Source organism: Tursiops truncatus, chromosome 15 (genome assembly GCF_011762595.2).
Source record: "Tursiops truncatus isolate mTurTru1 chromosome 15, mTurTru1.mat.Y, whole genome shotgun sequence".
NCBI lineage: Eukaryota > Metazoa > Chordata > Mammalia > Artiodactyla > Delphinidae > Tursiops > Tursiops truncatus.
Window position 1 is genome coordinate 39,098,843 of NC_047048.1, and position 22,391 is coordinate 39,121,233.

A 22,391-nucleotide genomic window follows, 5' to 3' on the forward strand; every position below is an offset into this window, starting at 1 on the left:
CAGGTAACTAATTAACTGAAATTAGCTGTCAGATTCTCGCTTCTGCACACATCACCACTTTTATTCTCAAAGGGTAGAGCCCCCATCAAGAAAATGCACTTACGCTTCCAGCTCTTGCTTCATCTTGGCAAATTCTTCTTTGGTCATAGACCCTTCACCCTCTCCCAGTTTCTGCATCTTCTCTCGAGGGCCGTCGAAGTCAGGCTTTGCAGGCGCGGGCGGAATCTGCAGTCAAGGCAGTAACTCGTGAGGGTTCTTGCCCCCGATATGTGCAACTCAGTGCCTGTGCACAGGAGGCAGGGAGCCCAGTGGGGCTGCCTGAAAATCAACTTGCACTTTTCTCTTAACCTTATTCCTTTCGGCCATTTAAAAGAAGTGTCCCCTACAATGGGCACTCACTTTGACTGCAATCATTTGTTCGGTTAATCATTGGACAGTTGGTAGGTATGACAGTTTATCCTGCTTCAATTGTCAGTTTAATTTATATATTATAATCAATGCTAAAATGAAGCCAATGAAGTACGATGAAGATAATAATCTCTGAATTTATAAAGGAATTTATTCCAGAGGATAAAAGATTCTAATTTTGTGTGGACATTCTTAAACATAAGCTTCAGTACTGATTTTGTTTAACTATTTGGCCAGATTCTTCAGCTGGCCTGGCAGGAAAAGCCATGTTTCTCTCTCCTTTAAAATCGGCTAAGGGACTTCCCTGGCAGTCCAGCGGTTAGGACTCTGCGCTTTCACTGCCGAGGGCGCGGGTTCAATCCCTGGTTGGGGAACTAAGATCCTGCGAGCTGCACAGTGCAGCCAAAAAATAAAAATAAATAAAATCAGCTAAGTCTCTTCCCAGAGCCACGCATTAACTCTCAAGGGCCAAGCACAAAGACAACTGCCCCCTTTACGCCTTCAGCAGAACACACCTGAGAAACCCAGCACACACTACCACCAGCAGAGATCAATTCCACTTGATGGCTGAAAGGAAATGCCAGAGAAATGCTAAACCCAAAGGTAGACAAGACTTTACACCATGAAACTGCTTACTCTCTTTTATTGTACAGAATATAAGACTATGCTTCATCTTACAGCTAAAACGCTATTTTCACATACTTTAGATTTTACCAGTAATAGCTAACACATACTCTAGTTGACAAATGAAATCAGACTATTTTCACAATCTATTATAAATAAAAGTGGGTAAAAGTCTCTCAAAACAAAATGAACAGCAAGGTAGAAGAAATTGGCTTCAGTAATTATCTGATTACCCAAAATGTACTTACAATAAGCCCAGCGTAGTCTGTAGTTTCAATAAGAGTGTCATGTAGCCACACAAAGTCTTCATGTTGCCTTGTAACAGAAAACTCTGGGCTCTGAAACGTGGGCAGCGTGGTCTGTAAAGAAAAAAGAAGTGACTGTTAACTACTATTTTCAGATAAAGTGGCTTGGGTTTCATGCAGTGCACTATGGGAAAATTCTGCATAATAGAACATCCAGTTTTTTAATGAGATCCAATAAAGAACAAAGCTAAGATTCAACACATTCTTTACGGAATTCTAGTCACAAAACTCCACCTTTCAGGTCAACTCAAACAGATATAATCACGTAGGCCTCACGCTGCCTGAGTGACAGGTATGTTAATACCACCAAGCCACTAAGGTACACAGAGAAAACCTCATGGGAGAGGACCTCATAGACAACATATTACCAATATTATGCTGGAGATGGCATAAACCAAGAGCTCTAGCTTCAAACTTCCTGACTCAAATTGTGCCTCAGCCATTTACTTCATTTAAACCTGTACCTCAGTTCCTCACCTGTAAGATGGGGATAACAGAATACCATAAGATTGTTAGAAAGAGAAAATTAAGCCCATGTAAACCCTTTACAAAAGTGCCTGGCATAAGACAAGCACTCAATATATTTTAACTAGTATGGAAGGAGAAAGGAGGCTAAAAATGTTCCTGAAAAGATCCCAAGGAATTAAACTTTCTATATTTTTCACAGATTGGCATATTGCTTTTGTCAAATGAAAAATCTGGAGAAAAATTAACAACATTATAAATCAGTTATACTTCAAAGTAAATTTTTTTAAAAATCTGGAAGAAAAAAACCTCTTCTGAATCATAATAGGTGGGGTGACGGCCAAGAACTTAGTAAATATGGGAAAAGCAAGCACTTCCCACGCACGCAAATTACAAAGGTGGAGTTCTGTGGCAGGTGGCTCCAGCTCTGTCGCTCTGCCTGGTTTGCTTCCCCACGGAGCAGAGCACAAGCCACACTAAACACCAGCAAACCCCACAGCCCCAGGGCTCCACCACAGTAGAAAATGCTGTAAGAAGAGCACTCATCTGATGCTTACTAGGAGCAAGTGGAGGGAGGGGCCTCACTTAGCAGGAGTGCCACACTGCACTCAGGTCACTAGGTCTCTTCTCACACCCACTGTGAATAACAAGGCTGCAACCTGGCACTGTTTTTATTACTGAAGTCATTCTGTCACTTACCTTGGTGTGCACCGTAAATTTGACTTTATCCCTCTCACTGAGTGCATCAGGTATGTCAATCTGAAGCGAGGGATCAACATTCAGGTCCACTGACACAGATCTCAGCTGAAATACATTTTTTGGCTATTAGTCTCAAGTTCATTTTAGTCCTAAAAAGTATCCTTCCAAAAATGGGGAGCTAGTAATTAAAAAGCAGTCTATACAAGACTTCTATTGTTCTATTTTAGAACAAAGTTGAGATAGTATTTGAAACTGTGGGGAAACCTGCTCTTAAATGCATGGGTGGGTCCAGTGAATTCCTGTAATCTAAACAAAGCAACTATATAATTCTAATATCATGTACATTACATACTTTATGTGTACGTGAAAAATACATTTAACCAAATAATTGAAGAACTGTACTAAGAATAAGAAGGCTTCAACTGGATAAAACGAAATCTTGAACTTCTTACATAAATGCCCAAATTACAAGAATATTCAAGAGGCGTTAACAGACTGTACGTATATCTGAAAGTTAGAGGCTGGGAAAACTTGGAAGTACAGAGAACAGTCAGGTGGTATGGGATCTTGCGTGGAGAGATAAAAACCCACTCAAGAGTGGACCTATTGATATTCAGGGACTGCAAGGAGATGCGAAATCTAGACACAAGAAGTGAATTGTAAAAACCAACAAAGGCCTTAATTATCAGAATTCTACTGCGATTACACATAAGGAAGAAGTGTGAGCACTGCCCAGGAAACAAAAGTAAATGATTTTTGTTAGTTGGAAACTCAGAGGAAAATAATATCCAACTCCAGTTTTGAGTGTTTAAAAAGAATTCTTGGAAGAAGTGGACTGTTAGGAAAAAGTGGTTAAAATGGTCTTGCTTAAAAAAAAAGCTTTCCAACTGAGTCTAAAATATGATAATTTCTTTCATTCTTAAGACAGACAAGCTGACAGTGGATCTGAAGGCCTGACACAAATAAGAGATTGCAGGGATTAAACATCTCATCCTTCCCCCAGCCCCCAACTGTAAACTAGTGCTAAAGTTGCCAGAACCCTCTAGACTATTAAGGAAAATGCCAAGTGAAGACTGGAGTTAAGAGGATGAGAGAACAGGGAATCCTGAGTATTTCCCTTTAAATTTCCCTTTGAAGTAAGAATTCCTTACTTCAAAATAAAAAGACCAAAGACTGATGAACTTCTGAAAATAGAAAAACTGGTTCTATTAGGTATGAAAAGATTAAACATATTCTCCAAGAACACATGGATTACTTCTCTCTCCTTTGTAGTATCTCAGAAACTGTCAGTACTTCCCTTTTTCCTTCAGCACTGTGACCAAGAAAAAAATTTTAATTGCAAAAACCAGAGTGAGCCCTTAGAACAATGGCTTTCCTCTAAGAACTAAGGCTCACGTTCTTGCCACCAGAACTTGATTTTTAACATCAAGTATTTTAAGATCACAATATACTTAACAGTTCCTTACATATCAACCTAAATACATCTTCCAAGTGAACTCGTGATGACTCCTATGAAATATTTGCTTGTTTGGCTTAATTTTCACATGTCCATTTATGAAATCTCTGCAAAGAAAGATAAAGCTTCAAGGTCAGGGATACTTCATTTTATCACAGCTGTGACTCTCTGACATATTTCTGATAAAAGCTTCCTTCCTTCTGATAATTTACCACTGGGCAAATGCAGCATTCAAAAAGACCTCAAAATATACACTAAATTTGACTGCAGAGAATACTGGCCACCCCACTGATCTCATGTTTGTACGCGCCCACTGATCTCATGTTTGTACGCGTCAAGAGTCAGTACACGAATAAAGTAGGTCAGGTTACTGGTGGAAAGATGGGGCCGGCCCAGGGACCGTGTCTAAGGTGCATTTCCCTGAGTTCAGCAACAACAGCCATGTTTCCTGAGATTCCATTTCCCAACGAGGTCACAAATCCTGGTTTCCAGCAGTCTCTCAATTTCTGAACATACCGTCAATTCCATTTTAGCTCACTCCCAGCCCAGTGAGCCTGCGAGCACCACAAGGACTGCCTTGGGAATTAGGGTTAGAAGACCCAAGGGGAATGTAATCTAGTAAACGGGGCTCATTGAAGCACCAGTCAAAGCAGCAATGGACTTCACCAGCGAACATCAGATGTCACCTCTTTCCCACACCTCCAACCATACAGAAGTAACAGCCCAGGTTATTCACTGTGTTACTATCTTCTTGTCAGCAAAGATATTTTGTTTTTTAGTCTAAGAGTGTGATGAGAACACAAAATAACAAAAACCACTAGAGGTTTGGAAAGACTGTGCACTATAACAAGATGCCAAGCACCCAGCTTCTCCAGCAGTAATCACTTTTGCCTAAATATACCACCCTAGGAAGGGACTCAACAATCCCACCACCTGACATGATAAACACTCCCACCCCACCACGAAAACAAAACAATTAAAAAAAAAAAAAAGAAATCCACAACAGATAACACGAAAAAGTCTGCATTTGGGCCTCAAAGAATTGTCTGAAAAAGGATGGTGGCAAAATTCTGAGTATGCAGACCATCACCAACTCAAATGATCCCTATTCACAAGTCAAAGGAACTTTCTTGTATTGTAGCAAGATAACCCTCCAGATAATGAAGCCCATAAATCACCAAGGAGTAAAAAGTTGTGAAACGTTTATACCTTCTAAGTCAGCACTGTCTCCTCACTCCGGAAGCATCAACTGTGATTAAAAGCTCAGCATTCCTTTTTCTGCTTGGTCAACAGAACCAACACTCCATAGCCCCACGGCACAGTACTTGCTAAATAATCAACAGGGTGGAGGGTACAGCGAGTGAGTGACACGCCTCCATACACTTTCGCCCACTCACCATCTCTGCCCCCTAGCCTAAGTAAGTGCCCAGAGTGCTGCCTTAGCCCTGTTGGCCAACACTGTCTGACCTGGGCCACAGGTGTCAAAACGACTGGGACAGCTGTTTAAAGCAGCGGGGAGAGGCAGGCAGGAGAGGCAGGCTTCAGAACAGAGTCTAACCTTAGGCACGTTAACTTTCCCTTTCCCATTCCCTTAGGTCACTGGTGAGAATCAAATTTAAAACACATTTATTCTCCAATGCACAATGTTGTTTTAAAACAGACTTTCTTTTGTAGATTTCCACAGAAACCACTACATCACATACTCCAACTTTTAGATGGAGTTTCAGTCCCCAATATACTTCCTTATCAGACTAATCCTTACAGTAAGGATTACAGTGATCTTTGTGAGAAGAAAAGGGGGTAAACAAGCATCGCTTCATTTAGAAAACAAAATTTTAACTGTTTTAAGAAATCTGAAGGCTTGGTAAGAGAGCTGAAAAGGAGAAAAACTAAATCAATCCCTGTGCATTCCCTCACTTGTTCATCAGCCTCCCAGCTGGGGCACCTGACACTGGCCACAGGACAGATCTGCAAAGCTCTGAGCTGCTAAGGACCACTTTTGGTCCAGATCTCACTTATGACTCACTTTGGTACACAACTTTAATTTAACGCCATTGCAAAGCCTCCTCTTCAAAAGGTTAAGTGGCACACAGATGGCAAAGAGCACCTCTGTGGCTGGACGACACAGAAAGCCAGATTCAGAAATTCAGAAGCCACAGAAGAAGATACGTAAAGTATAAAAAATGTTATGGCAGCTGCAGACTCCAGTTTACATTACTGCCATATAGCCAAATGACAAACACAATGGGAAGAAATCATCTCCGCAGTCACTCTGATCTGCTAGAATGGCGTCTAGTTGAATAGCCACTTAAGTCTAACCAGTTTTGTATACATGCAAGAAATTGAATATGCCAGCCCCTATATTTCCATCTTAATTTGAATGTTGCAAGGAAACTACTGCAGATAGAAGAAAAGCCTGCATGTATACACTGAAATGACTTTCCATTCTCCAGTACCGAAGCAGAAATGTACTTAACCAGCACATGCTACATCAGTGTGCCTCTCCTTCAAACTGTTTCTCTCCTAAGGATTCTGCTTTGCTTTCCCTTCACCCAATGGCTAAGGTAAAAGACCCCTACCAGGGAGAGGGCCAATATGACAAATAATCTTTGAATGGTCTGTAAACAGCATGGAGTCAGAACAGGCAAGAAACAACCAGGCCATATTTCAGCTAGACAGGTACGGATACCTTGCCTAATCCAATACTCACTAGTGAGGAAATAAAACCAAAAATGCTCTGCGGCAGACACACTGGATTTGCAGTAATTTCTGAAAACTGACTCACATGATACATACTTACGAAACATATATTACTTTGTTACTGTTTCAGCTCACAGGAAGGAAGTGCTCTGTAAGAAATTCTCATACTGTATCTTTCTCCGAACCCCTCCTTATGGCTCAAATACTGTAATGATACTGAATTATTTCTCACTATTTTCTCCCACCCTGAAGGTAACCAAAACTTGTCTGTGTTCTATCCCACTTATCCCTGAGGCACTGGTGCATGAAAAACAATTGAACTGACTGTGCAATACATGAGCTGCTTTTACAGGTATGTGTTCATCTCCCCCCCCACCACTGGCTCCCCCCTTCCTATAATTCAGGCCTGCCAGTATCATATCATAGTCCTCAAGGACAACAGAACCAAAGACTTCTAGATCTCAGTCTACTAACATAGATAATAGTTATGGAAACTAGCCACAAGCTTAACAACTAGATAAAGAGCTGCAGCAAGTGATCAGATTTCCACCACTCATCTTGGTGAGATGAGACCCACAGGGACCCATCCCTGCTGACACCAACCATTCTTACCGGTAGTCCACCAACACACAAGCTGTCCACAGTAGAACACTGCAGACTGCAGGGCATTTGGAGGCTACGCAGCCCAGAGCTCCTAGAACAGAAATCCAGGCTTCGAAGAAGGTCAGTGCAGCGCACTCAGCGAATGGATAAACTGAATCATCATTTCACAAGGCTGCAAGCCCACGAGCCAGTGGAATCCCAACGTGGAACCAGAAAGAAATTAAGTTGAATTATTGGCTAAAATAAAATTCATTGTGAAATTCATCTAATTACAATCCATCTAATTGCAAGATACCTGGATTATTTTCAGGAGTTCACAAAGTGAAACGCTTAACCACATGATCTATAATGATCTAGCACAGAAATTCTATTGGGAATCAACATACCACTGCTACAGAGGAAGAAGCTGCCACAGACAAAAAACTAATTTCCTCCATTCAAAGCTAAAGCCCTTCACCTACTACTAGATTTCATCAAGTCTCCCTTCCAAAAGTTCCTGGTCTATCAAGTCCATGGCTCCTTACTACAAAACAGTCTTACTTTATGATCAACCCAAGATGAAATAGAAAAAGATTTGAGAATAAAATTTACCTTCACCAACAAGGATGATTCAGCAACGTGGATGGAGCTGAGCTTGAGCTTGTGTCATGAGTTAAAGATACAAATGGCAGCGTGGAGAGAAGAAAAGCTTGCCTGCTTCCTGGTGGGACTCCTTGTACGCTAGTCAGAGGCACCACACATTTCGCAGATCTTTCAGATATAAATATTTCAGCCCTTCATCCCTCACCAGATACCTGGTCCCCACTAGCACAACATGTAAGCTTTGTACTGCTCTTCATTAAAGATCAGGTGAAAGCCTTAAGGCTGGTGACATTTGCATTTGTGCTCCTCACCATTTACACTAACTAGACCCAAAGGCTTAGGGACCTGCCCCTCAAAAACAAGTAAACCATAAACTCTTCTGGCAGAAAACGCATACCACAGATTAACATAAGCAACTATTTTGAGAAAACTACACTTTTCTATCCAGACCATATAGCAGTGCCTGAAAAAGTTACACCAAATTTCTAAAAGGAAGCGGGGGAGTCAAGCCAAGAACCCAATCTCTAAACTAAAGTTCAGTCTCTCCTGAACCTCAAACTACAACTTCACTCCTCCCTGTGTATTTACGGTTTGCCTTTGGGGTATGAAACAGTTGAGAAATTCCATATCCCCCTTTTAGGGGGAAATCTCTCTTCTTAAGAGTTAACTCAATGGCCAATCAGAAAATATACAGGTGTTGGAGGTGAAGTATCTTTTTTTTTCTTTTGGGGGGGGAGCTAGTTTCTCATGTAAAGATGTAGAGAACCTTCTCAATTTGAACCTGTAAAAAACAAATTTGCTATTCATGCAAGACAAGATTTCCCACTATCCCTTCGCTATTTCAAAAATAAAAGGCAGAACTTATAAAGCACAAAAATACTTTTCTCTGAATAACTGGGTTCATTAAAAGGTTGTTTCCCTAAATACAACCTAACTTCACTATATGTGCCTTTCACCACTGGCCAGTGGTACTACTGACCTACAGAAGTACATCCTAATATCCTCAAGCAATCAGGACAACAGAGCAAAAAAGCAGGATTTTTAAACCAAGTTCCACCCTGTAGCACATTTCTCAGTGATCTTCAATTCTGCACCACAATGCTTTGTGAGTACTGTGGCATCCCAGCCTCAGGTTTCCACTGTCCAAAGGGGGCAGTGAACTCCAACATGGTAAACACAGCAGAGTTTGTAACTCTCAACTGCCCAGAACCCTTTACCATTTTTTGGTAAGGCTCCTCAATACTGGGGGGAAGGCTAATTCTACCAAAGATAGTCAACGATCTGACCCACCCATATCACACCATTTTAGAAAGTTTAAATTGGTGATTCTCAACCAAGGGACATTTGACAGTGTCTGCATTTATTTTTGACTGTCACTGATGAAGGGAAGAGAGCTACAGGCACCCAATAAAGGCCAGGAATACTGCTACAATATGCAGGAAGGACAATTCCCCACAACAAAAAATTATCAAGCCCAGAATGTCAATCGGTAATGCTCAGGTTAAGAAACCCTGGTTTAAACTGAAGCTCTACATTAGATGTTAGTCACTTACTACGTCTCATAGCAAATGAGAATTTGGATCTCAGAATCCAGAAAATTCTCTCATAGTTGCCCTAAGCCATTTCTTCCTACAGCCCAAAAAAAAAAAAAAAAAAAAAAAAAAAGTGGGCAGATCATGACCTGCTATAGTAGTATTCACAAATGGGGATCTTAAGACACTGTCTGCAAGTTACTGATCCAGAACTAAGGCTTGGGCAGCTTTGAGAAGCCACACTTCCCGAATTTAAGAAGTCAAGCCATAAACATAGTACAAAACTTCAGTCCACAAGAATCAGTTACTCTGGACTTGCTGCAGTATTGGTGAAAATTCAGGACTGTTCCTATACTAACATAAATTTTAACACTCTTCATCTAAGCTGGTGGAGAGTGGTGTCCCTAGAGACAACTTCCACACCAGTTAACAATCTGCAAACCAGAGCAGCAGCATAAATGTAAAACATTAATGACTGGCTCTGGGAAGGAAACACTGTCTACCCAAAGCCCATGTAACCAACTAGTGAAAGTTAAGGTGAAAGTAACAGCACTAGGCTGGGGAGGGCCCTTACAGATTCTCCTGTGTGATCATTTGCTTCAGTCCACTAACAAGTTAAGAATAATAAAAATCCCAGGAGACAATCAGGACTCGCACTCCATTTGCCGTAGGTTGGCAAGACTAACAGGACCAAGACTCATCACAATAGACATACACTGAGTCTGTGAGTGGGAGCCTAAACGCGCTGCCCACTGTTTAAAGGACCTTTTGGCAAACAGGAAGCCTGGGTAAATATCTTATGGGAACAAGGTTCTGCATAATCTCCATTTCTCCCCCCAACCTTTAAAAACTCCAGACACCTTAGAATGTTGATGCAGCCAGTGCGCGAGGCAGGGCGGGGACTGCACTACACCAGTTTCTTTATCGTGAAGATGCGGCCTAATGGTGTTAAAGGTTCAGTTAAATTTCTCAGGGGCTCGACTTAGCAAAACCTTACTTTTCTAAATTTTAAAGACCAGAACACCATCTTTCCCATCAGTAGAGGACTAGTTAAAGAACAAATTAATCGGGTTTCCCTGGTGGCGCAGTGGTTGGGAGTCCGCCTGCCAATGCAGGGGACACGGGTTCGTGCCCCGGTCCGGGAAGATCCCACGTGCCGCGGAGCGGCTGGGCCCGTGAGCCATGGCCGCTGAGCCTGCGCGTCCGGAGCCTGTGCTCCGCAACGGGAGAGGCCGCAACGGTGAGAGGCCCGCGTACCGCAAAAAAAACAAACAAACAAACAAACAAAAGAACAAATTAATCATGCAACTGCTTTCTGGGAAAGGAGACAAATCAACACCTTCAGCTCAAAAGGATATGACTAAATGGAAGTGCCAGGCTACCGGATATAGGCCAGTACTCCTGTTTTGCTGAACTAGCCAAAAGTTCTGCAGGAGCACTCAAAATCCTCAAGAATTAATTATGTTCCCTGCCTTATTAGCAGGTCTAAACCTCAAGAACCCCTATCCTCATGGAAATTCCAAAGCAATCATAAAGTTTAAACTTACATTTTCAGCAAAAACGTAAAATATTTGTTAACTAACAAAGTTGAATTACAGCAAGAGAACAGTTTGCCCAAGATTTGCCCTCCTGTTATTCCACTCTTGTCCCAAACTCCCCTTTGGTGAACAGTAAAAATCATCTAGACTTGATCCACATGCCAGGACTAGTATCGGATACCAGGAAGTAAAATGAAGCCACGTGTTACAGTAATATTTTATTAAGTTTACTATTTCCTTATTTCTGCAATTAAAAGAAAACCAGGAAGAAAATTCTATATAATCCTTTCCTGTAGTCACTAAAACCAGGAGGCAGGAAACAGCCTTCAGAATCCTCTTTTGCTCAAGGATCAGAATGGTGGGGAAGTTATTTTAAAAACCAACCACAGGTATACTATACTAACAAATAGGAAGGTCGGTTGAAGTTTTAAACAGCTGTCTAAAATAAATTCTGGACCAAGAAAGAAGATGGAAGGTAGGGGATGGGGGGGGGGGGGGAATCCATCTACCCAAATTTCTATTCAGCCATCTAAACGTCTAGAGAGAAAACTACCTTTGGAATGTTCTAGAAAGAATGGTTCTCAAGTTCCCACTTCCGGCTTTAGGGAAGGAAAAAAAATTACTTCTTTCCACTTTGAAATAAAAATACCCCAACCAAGACCCTATCCTCACGCTTCATTTCAGTAACTAATACAGCAGTGACCCCCTTGCTGAACAATCCCGCAGCCGTGTGCGACCTTTGGCACCACTAGATGAAAAGCTCTCTCCAAAGAGCTGTGGATCAAAAATGCCTTTGATTTCTTAAGAGATGCCTTCCACGTTACTTAAATGTCAGAGCGCCTCGAATTTCTAGATTAGTTATTTTGATTTTCTGTTAGAAAAACGTTTCTGTTGACGATTCTGCACAAAACGTTGCGGCTCATACCAACCCCTGTATATTTCAAACTAACTTATAAGTAAAGGACGAATCAACGTGGAGGCTTACCTCAATTTTCAATTGGTTATGGTGACATAAATTGCATTAGTCACCTTTTAGACCTCAAGATCCAAGCGGCATGGGGGTACCTTACATCAACACGCAAATCTTAAGAGCGAAACTTAAGTTCAACTATTTGAGCACCTCCTAAAAATGACAGCACTCCCTCCCGGAGCGGCGCACTGAGCGCTTATGAAGTTGCAAGAGACACTCTCGATACCTGACTGGACTGAATCTCCCCAGTATTTTGGAGCGGCTGGGGTGCGGTTTCGAGCTCCGTCGTTTGCTGCAAAGCGGGTCACGCGTGCACCGCGCGGTCTCCCCCGAGAAGTTTTAGCAACTTTCCACGCCGAGCGCGCGCTCCCGCGTCTCCGGCCCCTGCCCCGCGAGCCCCTCCCGGGAACCAGGGCAAAGAGCGTGGGAGTCTGGGTGACCGCCGGGGCCTCCCGGCCCGGGGGCCGAGGGCGGCCAGGGCCTCACCTTGCTGCGGTCCTCCTCCTGCTGCTGCAGCAACTCGGGAACCGCGGCCATGGCGACGCGGGCCTCGAGCGTGGCCGCCTGGCTGTGCGAGGAGAGAAGAGGCTGGGCCGCCGCCGCCGCCAGGGCTCGTCTCGAGGGCGGCCGCGGCCCCGCCTCCGCCAGCCTCTCTGCCCGACGGCGGCGGGAGGCCTCGCGACTCCTCCACCGTCCCAGCAGCCCCAGGAAAGGCGAGCGGCGCCCCACGTGCTCCCCCAGGGCGGCCTCCCCCGTCCCCGCTGCCGTCCATCTTGGAGCCGGGCAAAGAAGCTACGCGGGGCCTACCCTCGCTCCGAGCCACGCAGAAGCCGCCGACCACCGGCCGCCACGGGGACGCGGTGCCCCTGACACTCTCCCAACGAGGCGCTTCTCAAGAAAGGCTGCGCGCTCTTGGAGGGACGGAATTTATTATTCAGTCAGAGTCCAAGATGGCGACGAGCTCTGACGTAAACGAAATCTCGTGAGAGAGAGAGAAGGTGAGATTTGGAGGCGCCCGCGCTTCTGCGTGCGGGGAGGGTCTCCACACGGATCGCTCGAGTGTCCACTGAGATGCACGAGGGGCTAGGGGTGGGGCGTGAGCACCGCAGTGTATGCTGGGGCCGCCGTGCCTGGGGCGGGGCCTAAGTCTGGAGCAAAGCGCGGGACTGACGAAAGTACCTGCTCGCGGGATTGTCGCGCCCTGGAGCTAGCAGAGCGCGCCGGCTTCCGAGGTACCTCCCCTGCCGGCCCTCCCTAACTCTGACGCCCGCCCGAGGGGCCGCCGCCGTCCTGTCCCCGCTGGGGCTGCGCCTCCGCCGGAGCGGAGATTGGGCGGTGGGCCTTGCCGATGGCCTCTAGCCGGCAGGTCAATGGGGACCCTTCAGGAGCGCGGGTGCCGCGTCTTGAGCGGGCCGGGTCGCAGTGGTGCCCACCTTGGAGGGTGTGAGGGGTTAGATGAGAACTCTCCACGCAGGATACGTAGCAGAGAATCTGGTGTTTAGGGATGAGTGGAGGCACTGTTAACTGTCGCCGCTCCTCGAGCGTCCTGTGTTTCTTTGTCTCACACACGCCTACCTTCGTGGCCGGCACATGGCTCCATAGCTGGGGACATGTGGCCCCAAGCTGTCTAGTTCACGTTTAACAGGTGCCGGTCCTTTAGAAATAGTTTTGTCCGAGTATTACTGAGTCCAAGCTCGGCTGCAGGACAAGCCAATAAATTAACAGATGAGCTGTTAGGGTAAAGTATAGAGACCTTATTCAGAAAGCCAGCAGCCAGAGAAGATGGTGGACTTATGTCCCAAAGAACTATCTTCCCCAGTTAGAGTTAAGGCTTCTTTTATACTAAAAGGGGAGGGGGTGTGGCTGCTTGTTGCCCACTTCTTGGTGCCAGAATCCTTTGTTCTTACAGCTGTCCACGCAGGTCTGGTCACAGTGTTCCTATATACCTGCAACAAGATCGTTATTTTCTGTTCTGCAACTTTTTAATCTCTATATGATTGGAAAAGTGTTAATACCTTTAAAGGTCAGAGCCTTGAGAATGGGTTCTCCTGTGTATTTCAGGCTATAGGCAACGTACTTTTCCAAAAGGTGCAGAGCCGAAAAGACTAAGCCCCCTGCAACAGGGCACAAAGGTTAGAGCTAAAGTAATAGATTCAGTATGGAGTTAGGTTTGTTTTCCTCTGTTAAACATGTCGAAAAAGCGTACCGAATACAATTTTAATGTGCAATATCATACTGTTGCAGCTTTCGCTTTGATGGTTCAAATATTTAACACATTTGATATCTAACACCACTTTTCTCTTTGATAGGAAAGCGAAAATTAAAAAGGTCCTCGACATTACAAGTAGACTAGAGGGAAGTGAAAAAAATATGAAGATGAAGGTATTTCAGACCATCTGCAGGCAGCTTAAAAGTTCAAAGGGGTTTTCTGTAGAACCAGCCCCCCGTGTGGTCTTCTCCACTTCCTCTTATTTGTGTGGCCGGAAGAAAAAAGTGAACCCTTACGAAGAAGTGGACCAAGAAAAGTACTCTGATTTAGTAAGGTCTGTCTTGTCATTCAGAGGCCATGCTCAGGCGCCACAGTCTTTGTTTGAGGAAGATGCTTTACTCTACGGACCTGTGAGGAAGTGTAAGGCCCCAAAGCAAGAAGAAGCAGGAGTTCCACGAAACTGGTGTCCTCTCTTCAATCCAGAGAAAAGCGGAAAACCAAATGCAACAAATGATCCTACAATTCCTTTGAAAATCCCTTTGCAAAGGAATACGATACCAAGTGTGACCCGAATCCTTCAGCAGACCATGACCTCAGAACAGATTTCCTGTTTGGAGAGGTGGAAACGTCGGATGATTCTGGAACTGGGAGAGGATGGCTTTGCAGAATATACTTCAAGTAATTTTCTTAATCCTGATTCTGTATGGTTATCATGTTTTCCAGAATACAGAGCACCAGTGTCAAAAGGATGAGTTGTTCTTTTTCTAACGTTAACTAGTGAGGAACTACTTTCAAATGATAATTAGTATTAACAGCATTTTTTATATATTAACTCATTTAATCCTCATGACAACTCTATGAAGCACAGATACTATTATCCCCATTTCACAGATAAAATTGAAGCACAGAGATCAAGTACTTTGACTAAAGATGTATGAAATTCATTTATTTTATAAGCTACAAACTTAAGTATTAGAATTGCCTGTTTCGTTTGATTATGGGACAATCGCTTCATAATGGAATTCTAGTTGTTTACTAGGCATTCTGTTCAGAATCTAGTAAATACCCCCTTGCTCTGCTTATCAGCAGAGACTGACTCATAAATTTAAAGATGGGCAAAAAGCCAGAACATGTGATCTGTATTTAGGTCTTAGTAAATTGAGATTATCGGATGTTCTTCATTAGGAACTGAATTGATAAACTTCAGCCTTCAACTCCTAACTCACTAACTTCTTAGACAAGTGAAGAGAATAGCTTTCTTAAAATAGATTCCATTCAAAAGCAAGATGAAAGAAAAGACCAATGGTACAGGAGAATTAGCTGGTCCCCCATCAGGATTATAGTTGTTGAAGCTAAGTTTTACACTGAGCATTCCTTAGGCCATGCTTCCCAGAGAGCAGTACATGTACCCCTCGTGGTACACAAGAACTTTAATTTTTAATTTAAGAGCAATGCACTTATTTTGAGGCATCTTAGAAAAAACCTGTGTGTATGCATAACACATTAAACCTGTGGTCACGTGTTTTAAAGAAAAAATATTAAGTATTTAGGTGGCACTTGGACATGGCAAAAATGGTCAAGGCCGGAGCCCCATGTAAATTCCTTGGCTCCCTGGGGCAAGGACTATATGCAGGAGCTAATTGCCTTTTATTTTTATATAAATTTATTTTATTTACTTTTGGCTGCGTTGGGTCTTCATTGCTGCGCGCGGGCTTTCTCTAGTTGCGGTGTGCGGGGGCTACTCTTCATTGCGGTGCGCGGGCTTCTCATTGCAGTGGCTTCTCTTGTTGTGAATCACGGGCTCTAGGCACACAGGCTTCAGTAGTTGTAGCACGTGGGCTCAGTAGTTGTGGCTTGAGGGCTCTAGAGCAAAGGCTCAGTAGTTGTGGCGCACGGGCTTCGTTGCTCCACAGCATGTGGGATCTTCCCCGGCCAGGGCTCGAACCTATGTTCCCTGCGTTGGCAGGCGAATTCTTAACCACTGCGCCACCAGGGAAGTCCTACACTGACTTTAAATTCTAAAATATCCACGCTGTCAGTCAGAATATAGGAAACTCATGTGTTTTTTTTTTTAATACGTTTTATTTACTGGGACCTGAAAACATTTCACTTTTATTCCTTTAATTGAGTGAATTACTCTGACTTGATGCTATCTGTGATAACTCTTGAATCTTTTAAGATTTATTTTCACAAGTTTAATCACGTTTAACGTTCTCAGCTTTACAATCCTAAGGGATTCTGTAACCCAGATCCCATGTTTGTTGCCCCTTAAATATGAAGACCTCCCTGGGATTAAGACTGCAGTGGGGAATGAGTTGTCTATTTGCTTGGCTGTTGATAAACAAATTTTTTTCCTTCATGTTTTTAATATGTTTGTGTTCTGCTTCAGTAAAACTAGTCTGTAGATAAATACTGCTCTTCTTTTCCCTAGGTTTTAATTCCATAAGGCTTAAATTTGTAGGCCTTTTATGTGCTAATAAGTCCAATTAAGCCAAGTAAATTTGGAGTAGAATAACTTATTTCCTCAGTTGAATTTCACTTCACTTTCCAAGTAATTTCCCTGAAGCAATTCCACTTTTTGCCAATGGTAGAACTGACCTTTCAAAATCTTTGTAAAAAATACTTGACAAAGGTAATATGGTTTGACATTACCTCATTAGATGAGATGGTTTTCCTCATTTTCTGTGGGTCTGTCTCCAAGCATGTATATTTCCTGCTCTGTTTCTGTGTGTATCTTCCTGATTTTTCATCTCTCACTCTGCTGTGTCAGGGACCAGAATGACCTTAGGCTCTGGTGCCAGGCCCCAGGCCAGCATTTTGCTTTGAGGCAAATTAACAGCACTGCCTAGGCCTTCTTCATTAAAATGGGGGGTGATGATCTTATCTTGCCAGGTTGTTGTGTTTGAAAGTTAACAGTTTGAAAGCGCCAAGGCCACTGCTTAGCACAGCAATACTCTCTTTTTCTTTCTTTCTCTCCTTCCCTTATCAAAAGTCAAGTGAATATGTAGTGTTTCTTGCATTTGTTGAATATGTTTGTGTCCTCTTTTCTTAAAAGTGTATGAGAAGGGACTTCCCTGGTGGTCCAGTGGTTAAGACTCCACACTTCCATTGCAAGGGGCACGGGTTTGATCGCTGGTCAGGGAACCAAGAACCCACATGCTACATGGAGGCCAAAAAAAAAAAAGTGTACGAGGAAAAAAAATTCAGGACAGAGCCACTGTCGTAGGCTGTTCTTGCCCTAAAAGAAAGTGCAGGAGAAAAATGTCATATATTTTCCTCCTCTCTGCCCCAAATCCCACAACATTAATTTGTGTGTACCTTGATTTTCACTCTTTGCCAGTCACTAAGCCTGTTGGTAAAAGGATGCCTTCACCTATGTTCATAATTAAGATTTGGTTGTAAAAAGAACTGTAAACAAGCACAGTTCCCTAATATTTATCACAGCTAGTTAACTTACTGGTTACCTAAATTAAACGGACACTTAAATTCACACTTAAATTCTGTGTGAATTCACTAGGTGTGGTCCTGTAAGCCCAGATCTTCAATTCTAGCTTTGACCTAATGCTACTAGAAATACTTCGTTTTAATCTATTTTATTATTCTAAGCTCTACTAGTCCCTTTTTTTTCAAAGTGCATTCTTAGTGTATTTCACAAGAGGCTGAAATATGGTGTCTTAGGGGTTGTCACTTAAAGGTAACTCATGTAATTTTTAATTTGATTGTTGAGAGTTTTATAGAGTATCTGTTCGTTAGTATTAGCTTTGTTTGGGGGTTTTTTTGTTATTGCTGTTGTTTTCCTTTTCCCCTGATTTTCTTTTCAGACATGTTTTTACAAGGGAAACAGTTTCATGAAGCCTTGGAAAGCATACTGTCACCCCAGGGGAACTTAAAAGAGCCTGATGAAAATCTTCTCAAATCCGGCTACATCCAAAGTATCCAGCATGTTCTGAGAGATGTCAGTGGAGTGCAGGCTCTGGAAAGCGCTGTTAGACATGAGACCCTGAAGTATGTAGGTCTGCTGGACTGTGTAGCTGATTATCAGTAAGTATTCAATTTTTTACATCAAGTGTGGAGGTGAATTCATTCTGGGTGGGACACATGGTTCCCTTCCAATGCTAGTTTTTCCTTTTAATTCCTGCTTCAAGGTGTGGCCTCTGTAAAGTCACATCAGGTAAGAGCCATCTCATCCTTGTAAATCTACATTCCGAAGTCAAAGTGTTTCGTGGAGAAAAGGTACAACTTTCCAGTATCCCTAGGATGGCCTTTTTTCCAGCATGTTCCCCTCCCCTCCCCCCACCCACCCCTAGCAAAGTACCAGCCGTGAGATCCAATTTGATTCCTGCATTTTCTTTCCTGTTTCCCTAAAAATAGCACCTTGATCTGTTGGCCCTGAAAGTCAACTCTTTGCCTGGCTTCCAGGCCGTGTTTGACATGGATAGGAACTCTGAGCTTAATAAAGCTTCCCGTGGCTTTTAAATTGCTGCTTTGTTCCTGTTTTCACCACTTACTCCTGATTTCAAGGGTAGATATAACCTGCAGATACCCCTATTCCCAAAAAAAAAAAAAGGAAAGAAAAAAGCGTATGAGCGATACAACAGGATAAGGGGAAAATCTGTGAGTGAAACCCTTGGAACTCTAGTTAAAAGTTACTGGGCTCGGGCTTCCCCGGTGGCGTAGCGGTTGGGAGTCTGCCTGCCAATGCAGGGGACACGGGTTCGTGCCCCGGTCCGGGAAGATCCCACATGGTCCGGGAAGATCCCACATGCCGCGGAGCGGCTGGGCCCGTGAGCCGTGGTCGCTGGGCCTGCGCGTCCGGAGCCTGTGCTCCGCGACAGGAGAGGCCACAGCAGTGAGAGGCTCGCGTACCGCAAAAAAAAAAAAAAAAAGTTACTGGGCTCTGGAGACAGGCTGCCTGAGTTTGGTTTCTGGCTTTTCTTCTTAACCCTGGGCTACTTACTTGGCTTTGGCTTCTCTGTACCTCAATTTGTTTATCTGTAAAATAGGGCAAATAATAGTACCTACCTCATAGGTTTGTTATAGACGTTAAATGAGACATTCCCTGTACGGTACTTAAAATGCACACTATCTACTCAGTAAATGTTAGCAACATTATTTTGATCCTATTCTCTCTTGATCCTATTCTCTTTTTAACTGCTGTTGGGTATGAATGAACCATATCCAGTTCCCTGTTGGGAGCACTCAGGTTATTCTAGTTTTTCAGTTACAAACTACAGCAATGACCGTGTCTCCTCCTATTCTGTCGTGAGTTTCTCTTGGCAGGCGCACGGGTTCGTTGGTTTGTTTGTTTTGGTGAATGATATGTGAGGTTTGGATAAATTCCGTTGATCTGAAGTAGGCCTGGGCGTGAATACTTCTTAAATTTTCCAGGCATGTGTCACTTGCACCCAGGATAGCAAACCGTTGCTCTATGGTACAGACCTAAAAGGGAAATTGTGGGGCCACAGGGAACATGCGTTTTAACACTGTTTTGTCATTTCAGCCTGCATTTCAAGATAAATTAGGCTGAGCAAAATAAATTAGCTCTTTTTATTTGTTAAAGAGCTATTTGTGGACTGTCTCATTACAATTTTAATTTGGGTTTATACTACTAAGTTTTTTTCCATGTTATTAAGTTCTACAAGTTATAGTACATTGCTAGAAACAGTGGTACGTGGCAGAAGTCTTTACTGTAGGGTGTTTTGATTTTTTTCAAGAGAGAGAACTGGGAATGGTAGTGCCCTGGGGATGCTGGGGCCCTCTCTTCATTTGCATAGATTGTCAAGCTCTACAGCAATAGAAAACAGTTATAAAGATGACATGTTACCTCTATACCTGCACCGTCCAGTAGAGTAGCCTTTAGCCATAAAAGGCCATCATTAAGCACGTGACTGTGGCCAGTCCAAACAGAGGTATGCTGTAAATATACAAACTAGATTTCAATGACTTTGTACAAAAGAGAATGTAAAATATCTCATTAATAACTTTTTAATATTAACTATATATTGAAATGATATTTTGGATACGTTGGGGTAAATAAAATATTAAAATTTCATCTTTTTTTTTTCTTTTTGGATGTAGCTACTAGAAAATTTTAAATAATGTGTGTAGCTCGCATTTTATTTCTTTAGACGGTGCTATTCTAGACTTTATAGATTTTATAAATACTTTGCATAAGTTGTAATCTAGTGCTACGGTGACAGGAAGGTAGCTCTGTGCAGATCTCCCTCTACACTGCTGGTTTTGAAGCTGAAGTGAGCAGATAGAGCCCTTTGAGAATTCTCAGTGCACCCACCCTGCGGCCCTTTTGACATCTGTGCTTGGCAAGTGTAAAAGTCCACCGGGATGGGGTGGGGGTGGGGGATGTACTGGTTATTTAACTTAAAAAAAGTGGCAGGAATTTTTCTATTTTCCCAATATCCCTAATAGTAATATCCCTACCCTGTGTGTAAACTTTTAGGACAGGGACCAGGTCTTCTTATTTATATTTCTGCATATAGTTGGTGCCAGTTAAGTGTTGATGGATTTGAACTCCAGCTTTGGTTTCTGAGGTACCACGATGCTTAGTCCTTTACGATGGGGACTTTGCTACTTGTCTGTTGTGGTTCATTCTGATAGACGTTTGAAGCCAAATCAACTAAGATAATAATAGTTTCAATTCCCTTGTCAACTGTTAAACCATGGAGGTCCAAAGGAACATCTAGAAAGTTTAGAAGCTTGTGGTGGAGGAGTTGTTTCCCAGCACTCGCACCTGGGCCCACACCTGCAGCTCCCATGGGTGCACTTAGGAAGCATCTTCCATCATACCTCGTGGCTGACCTGAATGAGGGGCTCAGAGGAAAGAGAACGTCACACCTCTTCAACCCTAAGTAAAGCTCAGGAGAGCCGACTTCTTGGAATGTGGGGAATAGAAGCAACAGTCATTGGGTGACAAGTACCAAACTATGTGTAAGAAGAGGCTTAGCCTAATAGCGTTTTAGTGTGCACTATTACCTTCAAGGGCTTCCTTTGGTTTCTCTTTAGGGGCAAGCTGTGTGTGATTGATTGGAAGACATCAGAGAAGCGAAAGCCTTTCATCCAAAATACATTTGACAACCCGCTGCAAGTCGTGGCGTATGTTGGTGCCATAAACCATGACATCAACTACAGCTTTCAGGTCAGGACGCGGAGCCTCCGCTTACTTAAAGCTTTGCTCGATGCTGGGTTATAGCTCCTTCCCTCCTTAGGGTTTTATTCTGTTTGTAACCCACTTCTTACTCTGTTGCTGTCCTTCTACCACTTCAGAAAGTACTTTCCCCCTCTTCCTGGGCTTTTTGTTGTTGTTAATCTTTAACGATCACAGTCCATTCTTTAGCATCTTAACTGTCATCTTTGTGTTCTTGTGTATCCTGGGCCAGTCTTTCATCAACCCGCCTTAGAAATTGAGTTAGGAGCTGTTACTGTAGATTGTTCTGTTCTGAGTGTGCCCTGGAGTAAGAAGGAAATGGACCTCAACTCTGTTGCTACTGTGGAGATGCTGGAATTGCCCTGTGTTCCTTCCTAGGTTCAGTGCGGCTTGATCGTGGTTGCCTACAAAGACGGGTCCCCTGCCCACCCACATTTCATGGACGCAGAGCTCTGCTCCCAGTACTGGGCAAAGTGGCTTCTTCGACTAGAAGAATATACAAAGAAGGAAAAGAACCAGAATATTCAGAAACTAGATTAAAGGGCAGGAAGCTGTGTGGGAACGTTCAGAGCTTTCTCAAAGTTTGGGAACATGTATCTCTGTTTCCTGTGATCTGGAACGAGGTGCCACAGGGTCTGAGAGCTGCAGTAACACAAGCAGAACTAGTAATTTGTTGAAATTTATTGCAACCAAAAAGGCAAAGCCAGAAAAGTTAAATTTAAAGAGCTGGACTTAAGCACATAAAAGACCAGCTCTGCTACCTCTGACTAGCATTTACCCGAAAAAAAGGCAAGCAACACTGGCACAGTGTTGGTGGCTCTTGGACCCCCATAGACCTTTCTGTGTCCCAGGCAGGGCGCCCAGTCTTTGAACTGAGAGATTCAGGGCGGTGAGGCTTGGTGTGCCGAGCATTTCCCCTGGGTACGCCGGGGGGGAGGGCTGTGCGCACCCCTAGGGTATGTGTGCAGTGAGAATTCCTATCAGCCAAGTACTGCTGCCAGTGCCGGCTCCTAAAACTTGTTTTATGTATGTGGTTCCCTGTATTTCATTTGGGGGAAAAAGCTTCCATTTGACATTTTTGAAAAATAAACATGATTCCTTAGCCTCAAGTAGACATTGCTCTCTGGACAGATGGAGC

General features: G+C 43.4%; 2 protein-coding genes and 1 non-coding gene across 17 annotated transcripts in view; 1 reads left to right on the forward strand and 2 right to left on the reverse strand.

The window, feature by feature from the left end:
* SNX5 (sorting nexin 5) overlaps positions 1 to 12,830 on the reverse strand; it is an 84,860-nt gene extending 72,030 nt beyond the window's left edge. For 10 of the 13 annotated variants that reach the window (XR_012326181.1, XM_073792590.1, XM_073792589.1 and 7 more), the window contains exons 1-4: positions 12,369 to 12,575; positions 2,502 to 2,606; positions 1,281 to 1,391; positions 104 to 225 (exon numbers count right to left, since the gene is read on the reverse strand). Coding sequence is in view for 10 of the 13 variants with exons in the window: in XM_073792590.1 (XP_073648691.1) it covers positions 104 to 225; positions 1,281 to 1,391; positions 2,502 to 2,606; positions 12,369 to 12,419 (389 nt within the window). In the remaining 3 variants the exon portion in view is untranslated. Of the gene's footprint in view, positions 1 to 103; positions 232 to 1,280; positions 1,392 to 2,501; positions 2,607 to 12,368; positions 12,576 to 12,689 lie in introns of those variants that run through there. The other 3 variants (XM_073792585.1, XM_073792595.1, XM_073792594.1) reach the window with 3 other exon arrangements.
* LOC117308370 (small nucleolar RNA SNORD17) lies at positions 7,192 to 7,428 on the reverse strand. The gene has a single exon (XR_004522353.1). It is a non-coding gene; the product is annotated as a small nucleolar RNA SNORD17 (small nucleolar RNA).
* Positions 12,749 to 21,933, forward strand: MGME1 (mitochondrial genome maintenance exonuclease 1). Of its 3 annotated transcripts, none has more exons than XM_019927521.3 (5): positions 12,749 to 12,880; positions 14,192 to 14,769; positions 17,913 to 18,132; positions 21,112 to 21,244; positions 21,632 to 21,933. In XM_019927521.3, the coding sequence occupies exons 2-5, from the start codon at positions 14,253 to 14,255 to the stop codon at positions 21,791 to 21,793; spliced, it is 1,032 nt and encodes a 343-aa protein (XP_019783080.2). In that variant the 5' UTR covers positions 12,749 to 12,880; positions 14,192 to 14,252; the 3' UTR covers positions 21,794 to 21,933. The 3 variants fall into 3 exon arrangements, with proteins under 3 accessions (XP_019783080.2, XP_004311817.2, XP_019783081.2); XM_004311769.4 differs by lacking the exon at positions 12,749 to 12,880 and adding an exon at positions 12,938 to 13,114; XM_019927522.3 differs by lacking the exon at positions 12,749 to 12,880 and adding an exon at positions 13,229 to 13,248.
* The last annotated feature ends 458 nt before the right edge of the window (positions 21,934 to 22,391 follow it).